The sequence below is a fragment of the Parus major genome, chromosome 3, assembly GCF_001522545.3.
Source record: "Parus major isolate Abel chromosome 3, Parus_major1.1, whole genome shotgun sequence".
Classification (NCBI taxonomy): domain Eukaryota; kingdom Metazoa; phylum Chordata; class Aves; order Passeriformes; family Paridae; genus Parus; species Parus major.
This window is the reverse complement of record NC_031770.1, coordinates 68,864,016-68,881,018: the sequence shown is the minus strand read 5'-3', so window position 1 is coordinate 68,881,018 and position 17,003 is coordinate 68,864,016. Positions and strand designations below refer to the sequence as shown.

The window sequence follows — 17,003 nt, the reverse complement described above, 5'->3', positions numbered from 1 at the left end:
AAAGGGTGGAAACCCAGCAGGTGTGGGAATTAAGGTGATGATCCTCCTAAACTGAAGCACTCTTGTATCTCTGTTCCCCTGTACCTTCTCTGGAGGTCCTCAGATAGGTGGGCTTGACAGGTAAGTGCTAATCTAAACACTCCAGTTAGTTCTTTGGCTGTTGATTAGGATTGGTGGTGATTAGTTTGTCTATTCTTGTGGTCTAATATGTGGTCTGATTTATATGTTGGGTTTTTTTTGGTTTTTTGCTTTAATATCATTAAAATTCAGAGCAGAGAATGGTAATTGGGTTGACTTACAGTGATCTTCAAGGTTAAGAAATATCTACTCACCTGCATTATCAAGTGTTAGCAGCTGGTCACTAAATGTGAGCTCAGAGGGTGCATGATACTTAGTGCAGTGTTTATTGTGGACCACAAGGCCATCTCTAGCATTTCAGGGCTTTTTGAGACACAGGGGAGACATGTGTGACACATGTCTTGAGAACTTGCAGGTTATCCATCTAACTTGGACTACCTTTTGGAATTCTCTGAACTTTCTTTCTTCATAATAATCTATCCTGATCTGCTGTGTGCTTTAATTTCTTGAGCAGTCAAACATTTTAATAGCTACTGTCTTTGATTGCAGGAATAAAGGAATATCAGAGGCGCTTACTGGAAAAAAATGTATTTGTTAGTCTGTATTTAGTAACTTTTCTAGAGTATGTCTGTTGACAGTCTGATTTTATCTATTCTGTCTAAAGATGGTTGTCTTAAGTGTTGTATCTTGAGTTGAGCCATGAAACTTTACTTTTTTTTTTTCCTTCTGGAATAGTTTTTGTGACACTCAGTGGAAATGACTGCATGCTTGCACTGCATTTTTAACTTACTAATTGCATTTTCAATTCTGTAATTGTATTTGCTCTTTGTATACATAAATACATAAATGACTTCAAAATAAATTGTGTAACTAATTAATTTTATGCATTTGAATTGAATAGGGTAAGTCAGACTTTAAATATCTCAATAGAACAAAAAATCTGTTGGAAGCTGTGGATGGTTCCACTAGACTGACTGTAGCTTCGTTATTAAGTACTTATTTCAAAAGAATTTTAGCCCAAAATGAAATTTGAAAATTTAAAACTCCATCTTAAGAAATGGAAACGAATTGTTGCAGTTATGGGTTTGACAATTAACTGCTAACAACCGGAGCACTCCAATTAGTTCCTTGACTGTTGATTAGGATTCCATGGTGATTAGTGAATGTGAGAATGCAATCACAACCGTAGGGTTTAATCAGTCCCGTGCTGGATGAGGAAGTCCAAAGATGGAGAAAGCAGAACTTCTGTATATGATCTTCTTATGCTATAAGAAGCTGAAGGGTAAAAAGTAGAGAAGCCTATCTCTTCACCCCTCTCCAAACTTCTAGGATTTTTAAATTATAGTGCTGATTTTTTAGTACCTTAATGGAGGAGAATAATGTTGCTGATACCTGGGAAGGGCAGTCAAAATGAATTGTGATACTCTCATATGTAATATTTTAAGTATTTATCTTGGACATTGACATTATATTATTATTGTTATTATATATTGCTATATATAATATAATATATTTATAATATTATTATATTGTTACATTATTTTGGTGTGCTTTATTTTCTTTTGTTATATATTCTGATTATATGCTGTCTTTTTAACATTTAAAGCATGTATCTCAAAAAAAAAATTATGAATATGAATATTATTCCTTCTGCCTTCCTGTGAAACAGATAAGTGAATGTTTATGTGTGCAGAAACAAAGAACTGTGGTGGGTACCCTTGTTGGCAAAGGAAACCCCAAAAGGAAAACTTGGATCTTTACTCAGCACATAACTTCTTTGTGACCTTTCTGACTGAGTAAGGGTGACCATGTGTGCACCTCCCTTTAGAACTGTCTCCAGGGGTACATTTGGAGAAGAGATGGTGTTATTGTCTGGCAGTGAAAGCAATCCTCCTACTACTGCCCTTTGGTTCGCTGCTGCTGCCTTTTCTCTCCTCTACTGTGCAGGGCTCAGTTTGTGTAAATAACATTTCCCACCTCTGTATGGTGGTTTGGGGGTTGTTTTGCTGTTATTTTTCATTAACACCTATGGATCTGTACTCATCATATATACACATAAGGAAAGGTTGTTCCTACCCTTCAAATCTTAAAATCTAACTGCAGGAATCATGTCTTAAAGGGCTGTTTTCTGAGAGCATGTTGTGATTCGGATTATGATGTTTGAGTTTAATGGGAGGAGCCATTCATTTTATGTATATTCATAGATTGTCTTAACACAATAGTTGTGGGTGAGCTTTGAAGAGTCTCAGTGAAAGTAATTAGCAATGAGCCTGGATAGACACCTGAAGCTGTAGAAGGGTTAGGAAATTCCTGTGGCTGTTCTAGTTGTATTTCGAATATGACCTCTAAATGGCCAGAGTACCTTCCTGAACTGTCCATCAGTCTGGAGAGGCCAAACATGTCAATTAATTAGAAACTTCCAAGGAGTAAAATGCCAAATGTTTTTGAAAGTACCAAGTATTTCTCAGCTCTTGTTAGCTGTCCCCTGCTTTTATGCTTGCACTGTGTATTACAGAAAACTGCTGTACATCACAATTCTGTTTTTTCATTTTGTTTATATTTTGTTCAGTTGACTTTTGCCTCCTAAGGAAGCAAAAAATCACTAGGACTATATTAACTGTATTTTATAGATCTCTGAACAGGATTCTGCTATTGCATTTTTGGCTGAAAGGCCTTACATCTAACAGGTTTTTATTAAATAAGCTGTATCATGTTGTATCATATTAGAAGCAAAAATAGTACATCATTACAGACACACAAGCAAAACTTATAGGGAAGGAAATATTTATGTTAGGCAATGTTTTTAGCTTAAAAGGGGTGAAAACCAAATAATTTTTTGAACACACTAGTTCTTTTTAACTTAGAGTCACTAATGATAGTGGTTTTTCCTGAAGAGTGATAATACTATTCAAAGACAGAGAAAAGAGAAAGAAGACAAAAAAAGAGGCATCTTCTCTTTGGCTGTATTCATAGTATTTACATCTTCAGTTCCGTGGTTCTTACCACCAAAACTCATTCAGTGTAATGTTAAATCATGGAGTCATAAAAGCTGTTGGTGCACTTAAGGAGTGACAAGTTTGTAAGTGGAACACAAGTGGACTAAAACAATGTAGCACTGGGCACCCATTTCTGTTTCATCAAGCTGCACTGACCTGCATAGGATAGCTCACTACAGGTCTGTATCTGAGTGTGAAGGATGTGTAATCTGGTCATTAGCAGCTGAGCCTGCAGCACCATTGTAAATATCAGGGAACAAATTTACACCAGCAACAGTGTTCAGGTGTGCTTTTTTTCTTTCAGCCCTACCATAACCATGGAATACTCTCAAGTATATGTGCGTCTGTGTTCACTTTTCACTATGTGCAACACAACACCCTGAGGGAGCAGTAGAGTTTATAAATCTAACTTGAAGGCCAAAGAGATGAGGCTGAATTAATGTAAAATTCCCATCTCTTGTTTTCAGGAAAAAACAAACCATAATGATTAATGGCATTACTAAATATGCAAGTATCTAAAGTTAATCAAGTAATTTCATAATCCTCAAAGCTTTAGTAGTATTCTGTGGGGTTTTCCCCCTACTAACATAAAGAAAAAAGTACTTAAGTTAATCTATCCTTTGGAAAAATAAGGTGGAATTAAGTGGAAATATGCTGGCAAATAAAAGCTAAGTGAACTAGCTTTGCTGTGAAATTTCAGTAATCTTCCTTCTGGCCTTGGCTGCCAGACTGATGCTGAAGAAAAGCTTAAACATCCTCCCTCCCCTGTGCATATTATTACATGCCTGTGAACTTTTTTCTTCTGCTCTGTTATTCTCTTTCTTTGTGAGCTCCCACAAAAAGAAAGGGAATAGATTATAATAATATTGTAGCACCAATGCTATTGTGTTTGCAGTAGCCTTAGTCCAAGATAATGATTTGATTAGCATGGCTTTTTCACTTACTGGAATTAAAGATACATGGATTTTCCTGTGATTCTGTGCTTTCAGGATGATTTTTTTTTTTGCCTTCTTTCTTCAGCTGTATCTCTTTGCAGAGAAGTTGGAGGTTTAAAGTAGGTACAGAGACTTCACTGATAGCTAAGGGCAAAAAATTAGTGCAGTGAGTCATCTCAGTAATTCCTGCAGATATTTGTGATCTGTGTCCTATGCAATGCATTTGTTCAAAAGGGCCATTGTTCCTTAAATCACTGATGATAGTTCTTCCAAATGTTTTCCCTGCAATGTAGTTGCTATGAATGAGGTTTGACATTTCCAGTTTTGTTATTTGAATGGCCTCAAGGAGGCTTTGAAAAATTCCAACATGCAGAATATGAAACTCTTAACAAGAATATTAAACCAATAGTTTGCAACCAGTGGTGCAGCGAAGAAGCAGACTGATTTAGTGGGTTCTAGCAAATGGAAGAATTTTACTGGTGTTCAATTACATTAAAAGAAAAAAAAAGTTTAATTACTTTAATTAAATTGTTAATGGAGCTATATTTTCTAAAATGCTAAAACTTTTCCTCTCTTTCTTCGATAGCTTCTTTTGCGTTTTGCTTTATATAACACCCACAAGTTGTGTGTGTTGGAAGTAGTCATAGCAGATAAGCAGAGCTATTCCCTTTGTGGGGGTGAGGGGGGTGTAAAATCTTGATCTTATTGATACTAGTGAGAATTTTGCTCTCAGCCTCAGGCCTTGAATCAAAAAAGCACCCTTTAGTACAGCTGGGTTTAAGTTTTTTAATAGAAGCAATTCTTGTAACTACTCAGGGACATCTGTATCACACTTAGAATCTTACAGGCTATTACAGGTGAGCAAAAAAGATTCTTCTCTGAGTTAATTCAGACACTGCAAAAATGAAATAAAATATTTTAGCTACAGAGCTTTGTTTATTCACTCTTTTTCCATTTACAGCAAAATTTGGTGTGGTTCATATATTTGATCTTTGTGTTATAAAATATTTGCTCTACTTAGTAGAAGGAAAAGATTAAATTAATTTTAGCTTATAAAATAGAAGTATTTTCATTTGTTGCTAGAATTTGTTTGTGTTCCGTTAAACTTTTAGTGCTTCTAATTTTGTATTTCAAAATGCATATATTTTAATGTGAAAATAATTATTTTTGCAACTAAGCAGTGCCTAGAGAGGAGTAATACCCACCCTCATTTCATCCTATGTGAATATTAATCTATATTCATTTTTTAGTTGATGGACTTGCAATAGACCTTTTTGTTTTACGAGTGACTTTCAGCTTATTTCTTTGCTTCAAAAATTGCAACTGAGACTTCAGATTTTAGATCTTGAATTTTCTTTGCATATGATATTCATGCTGATGGTTTATCACAGACAATAGTAAATACAGTAAATACAGCTTTGACTCAAGGAAAGCTATTTTTTTTTCTTTTTTTTTTTTTTTCTTTGTTTTGGTCTCTGTAGAAATACTGCAGCACAGTCCAGCTTGATTCTGGAATAGACTACAGGAAACGAGTGCTTCCAGCTGCTGGAAAACTTTACTACCTGTAAGTTTATCTATGATATTGTTTTTGCTCTCTTTTTCCTTCTTATTAGCCAATAATTTTCTATTCAATGGGAAATGAAAAATGTATAGTAGAATTAGCAGGGTGTGACTTTTCATTTCTTTGCCTTCTGGTCCATTTTGTTCAGCAAACCGCCTTCCATTATGCTTTGATATTAACTTCATTAAACTACATTTTCGGTATCCACACTAGCATCATTTATAATGTGTGACTGAATAAAAACTAATTAGATTTTTTTGGGAGGTGTGGTGTTTGGAGAACTGAAGTGACAGATGGTTAGAAAGTAATGAATATCCTCTTGTAAGAGATTGCACAATTCTCTTATAATAGAAGAACATCCTTATTGTATTTAAGTAATTAAGTATTTATAGAAATCCAATGACAAGGATTCATTTAATTTTGGGTGTTTCCAATGCTGTGGATTAAAAAACCCAGCACCCTTCTGTTTTGACAGATTGTTTCTGTTTATCATGACAAAATTCCTTTAGCACTTTATATTTGCAAATAAATATATTTTAAAATATATTCACAGTTGTGTTTCTGGTTGCAGCAGAGAACTGCCTAATAGGAACATCCTCTTTAATACTTTGAAACCTTTGCAATGCAAACACTTTTCTGTCTTGTATTTTCTCTTGTAATATTATTTAATCAGTGAAAACCTGAACAAAGCAGACTACAATGGCTTTATATTAGATTTATAATGATTGTACCTTTAAAATACTGATTTAAAAAACATGTTTCCGTTAAGAAAGGTGGGGTATTTTCATAGGTGTGATGGGTGTTTGAAACCAAGTATGTTCATGCTACTTTTTAAGGAAGTTAGATGTTGTAGTTGTTTGTGTGGAAGGAGGAATACTGCTTGGTAGAACTACAACTGGTAATTCTTCCTGCTTTTGAAAGGAAGTGACAGAATTTCATATATGGAAAACAGGTCCAATGCATGTTCTGTATTCTTCAACTATGGCTTTATGAACTTGAGAAAAGTAGCTCTTGTTCTATATTCTTGGCTGGCTTCACTTGCTCTGTGCTTTGTCATGTCTGCTCAGAAGTACTTTTTGAACACCTGAGTGTTGCTCATCATGGTCCTCATTCTGAGTGCTGCTGTTCCTGTCTGTGGGTGATGCTTCCTCTGCCTGCTGCACTCTGTGTTTTCTGTTGGACACTTGTGGAGAGCACCTGCCACATTCTTTTCTCACTCTTCATACTCTGAAGAAAGGAAAAGGATGTTTGTGGTTTCTAGCAGGTAATAGGCCAAACGTGGTGCCTGTGGCATCAGCTCTCAGAGGATACTCAATACAAACAAGTGCTAGTAGTGCCCAGCCAAAATATTTCATTGTGTTCTTCTTTAAAACTTGTGATCAAGTGAATGGCAGAGATTGGCAAAAATTCTCATATGTTCTCTTACTGGAAAGATATTGGTTGCCTTCAGAACTTGATGTGTGAATCACCAGAAAGCAGTGAGGGGAAAAAAATATTAAAAACCCTCCATAGCTGCCAATTGAATTAGGTACTTATTTCTTTGTCCTTTCTTCTGAGGGAATCTCATTCATTCTTCTATGCAAACTGGTTCATCGGAGCTTTGAACCCTGTAGAACTAGCTTAGTATGTGGGGATTCCTTTTGTTCATTTTGTTTTAAAATTAGGTACTGTAAAGCATTTTGCTACAGATTTCTGAAATTTAATCAGCAGTTCTTGTCCCCAAAGAAAGTATTCTTGTTCAACATGTATATGTTCTTCTATTAATGCCAATAGTATCATTGCCATCAATTTTTTAAGAATCCTCTTGATGCTTCATGTGTTGTGTAGTCCTGTCTTGATTTAAAATATGTAACTGAGGGTTACATAAAGCTGTTTTATACTCATCTGAGAGCAATCAATGTAACACGATTGCTTGATCAAAACAACTTCATTAATCTCAGTCTCAGGTGTCTAGTTTCGAAACAAACTTTCTTGGCAGTTAGGTACAAATATCCACGTTAGCATCATATTCACCTGTTTCTTCTGGTAGCCTTTCAATTGAAATTTCTGTTACTGATATGCATGCACAGGCACATACTGTCTGAGATAGAAACAGAGATGTAGATAGATATGTATTTGTACTCACATGCACACACTCTTTACCCCCTTTTATTTTTTTTTTTTTCTGGTGTTGTCTGTTCTTTTTCATTTATTATTTTGTCAGAGGAATGCATCACACCAATATCAATGTTTAGAGAAATTTCTAGAATTTTATGTAACCTCCTAGTCAGAAAAGATGTTTAAAGTCTTCAAAATGGCACTTTAATAAGTTAGTGGATTTTCAGATTTTTTTTCCCCAAATTCTTTGTATCTACAAGGTGGTCATCGTTAAGCTTTAGCTAAAAAGTAGTTACTTCAGTTCTGCTGAAGCACCATTTTTAAGGTGCTTAAGCCCTAATGAGCAGGAAAGTATTTGTTTAACAAGCAGATACTAATTTGTCAGTTAAGAGGATATCTAGAACTGTGTGAAGCAGTGTGACTTCAGTGCATCAAGATCTATAAAATAAGACTTCACACCAAAAGAGTTTACACAAACTTCAGGGAAACATTATATATCCTAGTTCTAGTTGTCTTCCATAACATTAATTTACTATTCTCCACTAAAAATCTTATCTATCTATCTATCTATCTATTCATCTTTAAGAACACAACATGGAAATGCTGGATTTCTAACCTATTCAGTGATTAAAAAAAAATTCTCTTATTGGACTGATCTTTTAATTCTTGTGGCCCAGAAGATGAATGAAAACTTTACTTCAGCTATCAGCACAGATATTTTGCATTTCACCATCTGTGGTTGATCTTTCCCCAAGCAGTATTAGTATTAGAGGTTGGGAAATTGCTAATACTATTAATGCAGAGATCATAGTGGTATTTTTAATTTCACAGTTTAATTTTGCAAATTGTTTGGTCAATACAATCATTTGACTTGACACAGCACCCCCCTCCCGCTCCCAAAAAAAAAATTTGCTTCAACATTTAATTTTACAAAGTCCCTTCTCAAAAATTTCAAAGGATACTTCTTTAGGTGCTTGACTGCCTTGCCTTGCCTTGTCTATTTGCTCTTATTTTGCATGCAAGATAGAGCCAGAAGCCTTTTTTCTCATTGTGTACACATAGTGTTAATGGATCTGCTCTGCCTGTATTGCCTCATTACTGGAAACAGCTCAAAACACAGAAGTCTTTCAGTATATGCAAATAAGGCAGAATCATCTACCTGAGAGTTAATATTCTCTACTTTTAAGTGTATTCTAAATGTAATGTTTGTATTTAGAGCATAACATCCTGTTCTCTTTTTTTTTACGGGCAAAAAGCTAAGCAGGCTCAGGCAGCTGTTTGATGTTGGCTTCAAGTGTTATTAATTTCATATTCTATTATTCTTTTCACTGTAGCACAAGTGAAGCTGATGTGGAGGCTGTCATGGATAAGTTGTTTGATGAGCTGGCTCAGAAACAAAATGATTGTACGTAAGTTAATTTCTCTTGAAAGAGAATACATTTAGAACACAATGCCCAATCTCCACTGACCAATTAATAAGTTCCATTGCTGTATATGGGTTGATGCCACACTCAAGTGGCAGTCATTGTATCAGCATTTTGTCTAATTTATGTGTTGAATCATGTGCTATTATTCATGAAGCTATGCATTTCCTATCTGTAAGAGATGAATTTTATAGTAATTATCCAGAGAAGATTGAGTCTTTGTTCATGTTCCCATAGTAACTAGACCAAGGATTCTAAAAGTGCAAGGCAGAGAGCTGAGGCTGAATAAAGCATGTGGAACCATTGCAGACTTCACGTTTGAAGAGCTGTGCGACAGAGTGAGTACCCAGTCCAATCTAGATCAGTTAATGCTCAGACTTTTCATAGTTTAAAAAAAAATTCAAACCACACAAACTTGCTATTTCCCCAAGCTGCACTAAATTGAAAAAGCTTTTTTTAAAAACTTGATTAACAGAAATGTTTTTAATTTAATAGGAAATAAACCCCTTTCTCCAAAAGAACCATACTAATTTTCTTTTAAATGATATAGTAAATTCACTTTTAGGTGTATCACGGATTATCTTCAAAAATCCTACTAGAATATATGCCTGGCCTAACATCACTGCTGGTAAATGAGTGGTGGTACATCTTAATGTGTAAATAGCACCCAAATGCTGTTTTTATAACCTGGGGTTTTAGTTTGACACTCAAGCAAAGGAGCAGTGATTCTAGCACCACTAGAGTAACACAGCTGTTCCACACTTTGGTTTCAACAGCATGTACAAGGAATGTTTAATCCCAGTTCTTCTCAAAATATGCCAGGTTTTGCTAAACACTGCCACATTTTCTGCTTAAACGTGAGATATCTTGAAAAGTTCTCCTTGTATTTGTATTATCCAGTGGGTTGGAAGACAATTCCCCAGGTGTTGCACTGTACTTCAGTAATCTCTGTACTGATGTCTGAAGTTGCTGTTAAAGGATCACAACCCTAAACAAGGCCAATAGTACTTCTGATTCAGGATGGTGACCAGTCTTTTGGCAATAACATTATGCTTTCACTTCCTTGGAGCTACAGAATTGATAACTATTTGGACAGAAATTTCACTGGTTGTGTTTCACACTGTAGGTTTTAGATTGTTGGTTTTCAGTTTTAGACAAAACCAATAAGCCGATTTTAAGAGTGGAGGTGTGTCATGGGTAGAATATCTTGCTTTTTTTTCATTAAAGGTTTTAAGACTTTTTCTGCCTCGTGCCTCTTGAAGTATGGGGAAGCTATGCTGTCAGCAAACAACTAGTACAATTCTTTAGTCCAGTAAATGCCTTATGCACAGTACTTAAATGGGATAGTGAGTTGCTTCTAAGTAGAAGTGCTCTGATTAGCTCACATGTCAGTGGTTCTCATCCTGTTCAGGAATTATTTGGGGTTCCGATCATCTTGGCATAACAGAGCTTGAGGGTCTTGGTTTGCACTCAGAGCAAGTAAAGAGAACCCTTGTGAAATGTTCATCATTGTTTAACAGTATTGTTCTTACATGGATCACCCAGGACTTAGGAAATCTTGGTGTCTCAATTCAGATGCCTTCTGCAGATGTGTTATGTTAGTCTCTTATAGCAAAATCACATGCTTAAAACTAAAACAACATGGCAGACAGCAAATGGTTTTGTTTTGACAGCTTCCTCAGTCATCGCTGCTTTTTCTTTTCAGATCACTGATGTATCTTCATAAACATTACATTAGTATGTTGATAAGGGGTATCAGTATGTTCCCTTCATAGGCATAAAAGTATAGTCATGAACTTCAGAACTGTCTAATAAATTTAGATGAATGGCCAAAGTTGCCCCCAGTGTGAGTTTTTTTCTTTTTTTCATTACTGTAAACTTTTGCTGTGATTCATAGCAATGGTAGAAAATTTCCCTCAGTATAAGCTGCATTTAGGACCTTGCCTGTCCCATTGTTCTGTCTAACCTGCTACCATTAAAATCTGCTAAAAGGAAAAATTCAAAAAAGGAAAAGCCACAAAACCCTCTTCCTTTTTTCATTAATTCTTTTAAATTCTTTTAAATTTTGATGGAAAAACTTAAACATGCAGTATCTTTTTAAACAGTCAGAGTGGGAAATTGCTCCTGCTCATGTCACAGAAGATGTAGGGAGGATACAGAAGAGTGCACTGGTGGTTTATAGCAAAAAATAACCCAAAATGAGGAGATGTTCAACATGACTGGAAGTATAAAGTAATTTATATATATTCCAGTAAGCCTGCTAACACTGGGAGTGATTTGTGGAGGGATAAAGCAGAAATCTGTAGGGGACATAGCAACAAGCTATTTGTTACTTCTTGTGAAGCCAAATGGTAGGTAAGTTGACAGGTATCTTAAGTGCTACTATTGAAAAAAGAAAAGTAGCTGGAAAAGGTGTAATGAAAAGCATGATTGACAAAAGAAAATACTGGAGGGGAATTTTTTGGATTTGCATGGAGCAAATCTGCAGATTTTTTTGTGCAGGACATGGGGACAAAATCCCATGGGAAGGAGAAGACAGATTGTCCAAAGGGACGTGGGTCAGGAAGCCTTCCTCCTGGAGCCTCTTGGAACTGGCGTGAAGCTTAATTGATAGCTCAGACAGAGGCACCAGGTAGATACATGAAATCTAAAGTTGGTGTTGTAGGAGCTCATTAAACTTGTAACAGAATTGAAAACAAGATTTGCAGTCGGTTTTGTAACAGTTTTAAGATGTGGTGACAGGCACGATAAATGGGAATTCTCATTAATGGGGGAAAATGAGAGATAATTGCTATTATTGAAACCTTCTGGGACAATTCATAAAATAATAATACAGAATGGTTGCTTACAGCCTCCTTAAAGACAGAGTGGCTAAAAGAGGTGGAAAACAGTGTGCAACACTGAAGGTACTGGTACCTGCATTAAAGTTAATTAATACAAGGTTCTTGAGAACATATCAGTCTACTAATTAACAAACCCAGAAGGAAAGATCCCTAATCTGTTGCAAATGGAGCATGAGGCAGATTGCTCCTTGACCACTTGTCTATAAAAAGCATATAAAGAAAAAACACTGTTATGCTGTAGATGAAACTCAGGAAAAGATGAAATGTAATTAGCCAGAAAATTGCAAATTATAATTTTCTAGCATAAAATGTACTACGTCCAGTACAAGGTCATTTGATTGGAGCTTACAGTGATGAATTAATCTAGAAATTTCTGTTGTGTAGGAACAGTATTCATTTTCTAACATTTAATGGAGCCAAAAGATAGTCCAAACTAGTGGATTTGGATATTGAAGTTGCATATTTGAGTGTTCAGGAAGAGCAATTTTCAAAAGCGAAAGGGAAGCATAACTAACTGGAAAGGGAAGTGTAAACAACTACAATAATAAAAAGAGCAACACAAAGCCAAGAAGGACTCTCTGTGGAGGAAGGTAATAAAAGTATTTCTTGTGTTACTGTTGAGACAGATTCAAATAATATGAAATGAATGGCAACTAGTTATGAAGTACAGGAAAATTCTAAAATAGGGGTCATGAGCAAATATGTCCATTCAGATAAAAGACTTACTTAAAATTGGAGTTTTGATGTTATATATTATCTGAATGTTACTGGCTTACTTTTAGCTGGAGATCGATGAACTTTTAATAATGATGTGGAAAAAGGAAAAGATTTGGAATAAATAAGTGTCCTAGGTAAAGGAATGAAATATTAATTTTACTAAAGGACAGTGAAATAATTTTCAGTCTGCAAATAGTTAACGTATGTTAAAAATAGCTTGCAAATACATTTTGTATCATTGGAGTTCTGAAAACTAGGCTGAGATCTCTGACTAGCTTTTTATTTTTGATAAATGATGAAGTGCAAGAGAAATTCCACATCACTAGAAGAATGCTGTCTGTGTTGGTATTGAAAAACAAACTTACTTGTTTCACAATGCTTATGAGGATGGGTGGAACTGCAGGCTATTGGTGAGATTTTAGTCCAAGAAGGGTAATGGAGAGGCTGATTCTGGATGCATACAGTGGATGACTAAAGAATGGAAATGAAATTAATTCTCCAGTCTCTCTGACTTTATAGGAATGGTTGAAGATGCTGTTTGTATTGGAAAGTGGCGTAACGCAGTCTGAAGAAAGTATTTGTTAAATAGATTGCTAAGTTAGTTAACTAACCTACAAAAAGAAATTGCTTAAGACTTGTTGTTTGTACCATTTCTAGCGAGCACAGTTTTATACTAAGCCCAGTATATATAAAGTTTTTTCCCCAGAAGTTTTGAATATAACATAAATGCTAATACAAACTTGCTGTAAATACAGAATACTGGTTGTATGGGGGGCAGAGCAATGAAGACAAGAATGTTGTGTGCAGTTTATTTCTTACCAGAACTGGTATTTTGGGAAAGAGCTGGGGTTCTTGGTTTTGGTTTGGTGGGGTTTTTTTTGCGTTTGTATTTTTGGTGTGGGTTTTTTTTTTTTTGAGAGTTTGTTTAGTTTTGATTTTATTTTACATCTAAACAGACACAGCCTCCTTTTACTTTGTATTGGGTCAAAACTTGGTGCCATTTTAGGAGAGGCATTTGAGCTAGGTACTAGTTTTTAGGCTTAGCCATCTCTAAAATGCAGGAACTTGACATACCCCATGATCTTTCCTGGTTTTGAAGTACCTGAAAGTAGGGATGTGAGGGGGTCAGGGTCACCACTGCCTTTTGGCAGCTCTCACTGCCCCTGTAGTGAACAAGTTCAGCAGCCAGATGGGAATATGCCCATCTTGAGGGAGTAACCAGCTCTTCCCCCATTCATACTTCTGGGTGTAGGCAATACTTAGTCTACGATTAATCTCTGCAGTCAGTTCAAACTGAGTTCTTCCACGCCTTGTAACTCCTAGGATTTGAAGGGGTTTTCACAGGAAGTGTATAGAATATTTCCCTCATACCAAGCAATCTTTCTTCCAAATTTGACATACTTGGTCCACATTAATGGAAGTGCTTACAACTTACAATATTATCTTGGAGTTTTCTGAAACTGTTGTATACCGCTGCTCATGTGGGTGTCAGTAATCATTGCAGCATGAGTGGACAACGTTGTACTCAAAACTTGGTTAATTGATTCCTTTGGCTATCCATTACCTTTAATGGTTCCAGAAAAAAAAGTAAGTTTTGCAGGAATCAACATGTGAAAGAATAGATGCTTTTGTTGTGTTGGCAAAATAGCTTATCACTCAAGCGACTCTGTATTCACTTCATTGCTGCAATCTGTCTCCTAGTCTGGTCCTGGGTAACTGTTACAGTGATATTCCAAGGGATAAATATCCAGACCTAAAAATCTACATTTGCTGGTGTAGGATTAAGGAGATGTGTTTGAAATTTCTCACGTAATTACTTAAGGATTTCTTTAATACAGTATGTCATATGAACAGCCTGTAAAACCTCCTTAATTTCACTGAAGTTTCCTTTGAAATAAAATCAAAATTGTGTTTTAAGGGGAAATAATGAAATATTTTCCACTTTGATACCATGCAATTTCATGAAATGTCAGCTAATACATAATAGATGAAAATAGCAAATCAGCAATTGGTAACCTGATACTATTTGTAACATTTTCTAGCTTAAGCAGAATTTTCATAATAGCTGCTTTTTAATTAGTATCTGGAGACCTTGGGAGTTAAAGTTGATAACTTTCTGGTATTACAATCTTTCATTCTTGTTTCACATGATAGCATCAAACTTTTTCATGTCAAGAGTATAAGGAGTTATTTCTCTCTAAAATAATGCATCAGATACTGGTAATTACTGTTTGTCCATTAATGTTTATAAAAATAAAATACAGATAATATGTTGTATGCAAGGCTGATATAACATGTAGTTAACTTGCTAAGTTGTTGTGTGCATCAGTTTGTAAATCCTGGTTTTCCAGTTGAGGATAATCCCAAGTTTTAGCTAATTTAGTTAATATCAAATTCATACACGGTGCTTTTTTTCTTTACTAGCTATGTGAATGTGTGGACAAGCAACAAAAAACTGGATGACAGGATATTGATCTATTTTGGTTGCTTAAAGCAAAGGAGAAGCAGTTTTTCAGACCTGACACACCAGGGTTTATGTGGCAGAGTGGCACGTGGTGATCTTTGTCATGGGCACGAAGCAGTTACCCAGTACTAGAGGAGAGCCCTGTGAAGGTGCTTCTCCAGTGTAATCAGCCAGGAGGACTCTGCTTGGTTTTCATCAAATTAAAATGTATCCACAGGAGGCTGGGATAGGCACCAGGCAGAGTAAGAACATACAGTTCCCGAATTTTAATGCTAACATCGGCTTCTCCCATTCTTGGGGCCTTTAATTCCTTTCTTCCAGTTTCTCCTTCTATACAAGGAGGGAAACACTACCAGTGGTGTTAGATTCTTGCAAAACATAATTAGTTAGATTGTTAATTGAGTTAAATGTGTGAATGAAAGATAACCTTTAAAAATAAAATGTATGTATTAACTTGGCTTTAAAATCCATATATATATATGAAGAGCAGTGTTCATTACACCTTAGAAGAAAACATTCTCTGCCAGTTCCCTTTCTTCACTTGCCTTCAAAATTTTCCTTGAAAACTGGTAATTGTGGCAGTTTGATCTGGTATAAATAACGCAGCCAACAGCTCACCCTCTGTGAAATCTTCCTGGAGCTAAGGGAGTGGGGAGATGCAGAGCTGCTCTCGGTGCTCCCCGGCTTGTGCGCAGCAGCTGCTGCCCTCTGCCGGGAGCGCTGGCTGCAGATGCTCCTACAGAGGCTCAGCTGCTTTGGTTCATGGATCCTGCAGGCTTTCCATTAGCTAATCCAATATATCCTTTCATCCAACTGCCCGCTACCAATGAATGTAGTGTCTTAACATGCTACTAACCATTACCAAACATACAGTAGCGTTAAAACTCTGAAAATAAATTTAATGTCAGTATTTATGTTGTAAAATGTTATCCTGTTGTGATTTTTTTTTCCTTGTAATTATTCAATGTTTCTGAAATCAGCAAAATAGAATTTTTGTGTAGATTAACACAACAATTAAGTGGTGAACAGTTTCTGTTAGGTTGTTGTTCCATTGCAATAGGCATGCTGTACATATCAGGAGGAAGATGTAGTTCTTAACTTGAATAGCTTGCACTTCAAAGGAAAACATGTAACTGAGCTTTAAAAAAAAAGAAAATAAAAACCTCCAAATTTTCAAATGCATCAAGTGATTTAGAAATGCAAGTGTCTGTTTTTGAGTCAGTTGAATGTCTGCCCTATGTGATGACATAACTGCATTTGTGGTTTAATGGCTCTGCGTAATTTTTGAGGGAACTATCTTCATTTAGAGAAGCTGAATGTATCCACAGTATAATTTGATGTCATCTTTAGGATTGTAGGATTGTCAGATATAGGTGTAAATAAACATACCACAGGTAAGCACTGTTTCCAGTAACATTTTAGAATCATAGTTTTCCTTAGTTTGTGATCCTGGTTTTATTCCTAAGAGATTAGTATCTGCAGCTTAAGCTCTACATTGACAGTCTATCTTTTATTAGCTGTAATCTCTTTAAGAATTTAATCAGGTTCTCTACCTCCCCAAAAACTTGCCATATCTTATTCATGGGCATTTTTTATAAAATAAACTCAAGAAACTTATTTCAGGTGGAAATATTGCAATACAGTTATATCGTTAGTCAAACCACCTTTCTGTTTTATATTTTATGTGTATCAGAGCTTTATTTTTAGAGAACACTCCTTTCAGTGAAAGCTGCATAAACCTATAGGATTTAGATCCTATACTTTATAGACCAGGTAATACAAGATTTTTTAAGCTGAATGGAGTTTTAAAGGTTTGCCTTTTTAATTTAATTTTTTTGTTTCTTAAATTCTTGAATGTACTTCTCTTTTTTCAAAGCTTTTTTGATCA

At 35.6% G+C, this 17,003-nt stretch overlaps 1 protein-coding gene across 1 annotated transcript in view; it reads left to right on the top strand.

Annotated features, from left to right (window-relative positions):
* The window catches only part of AFG1L (AFG1 like ATPase), a 66,410-nt gene that overhangs the window by 35,941 nt on the left and 13,466 nt on the right, over positions 1 to 17,003 (top strand). Inside the window, exons 8-10 of the mRNA XM_015622143.3 lie at positions 5,491 to 5,573; positions 9,002 to 9,072; positions 9,329 to 9,429. Of these exons, the coding sequence (XP_015477629.1) occupies positions 5,491 to 5,573; positions 9,002 to 9,072; positions 9,329 to 9,429 (255 nt within the window). The remainder of the gene's footprint in view (positions 1 to 5,490; positions 5,574 to 9,001; positions 9,073 to 9,328; positions 9,430 to 17,003) is intronic.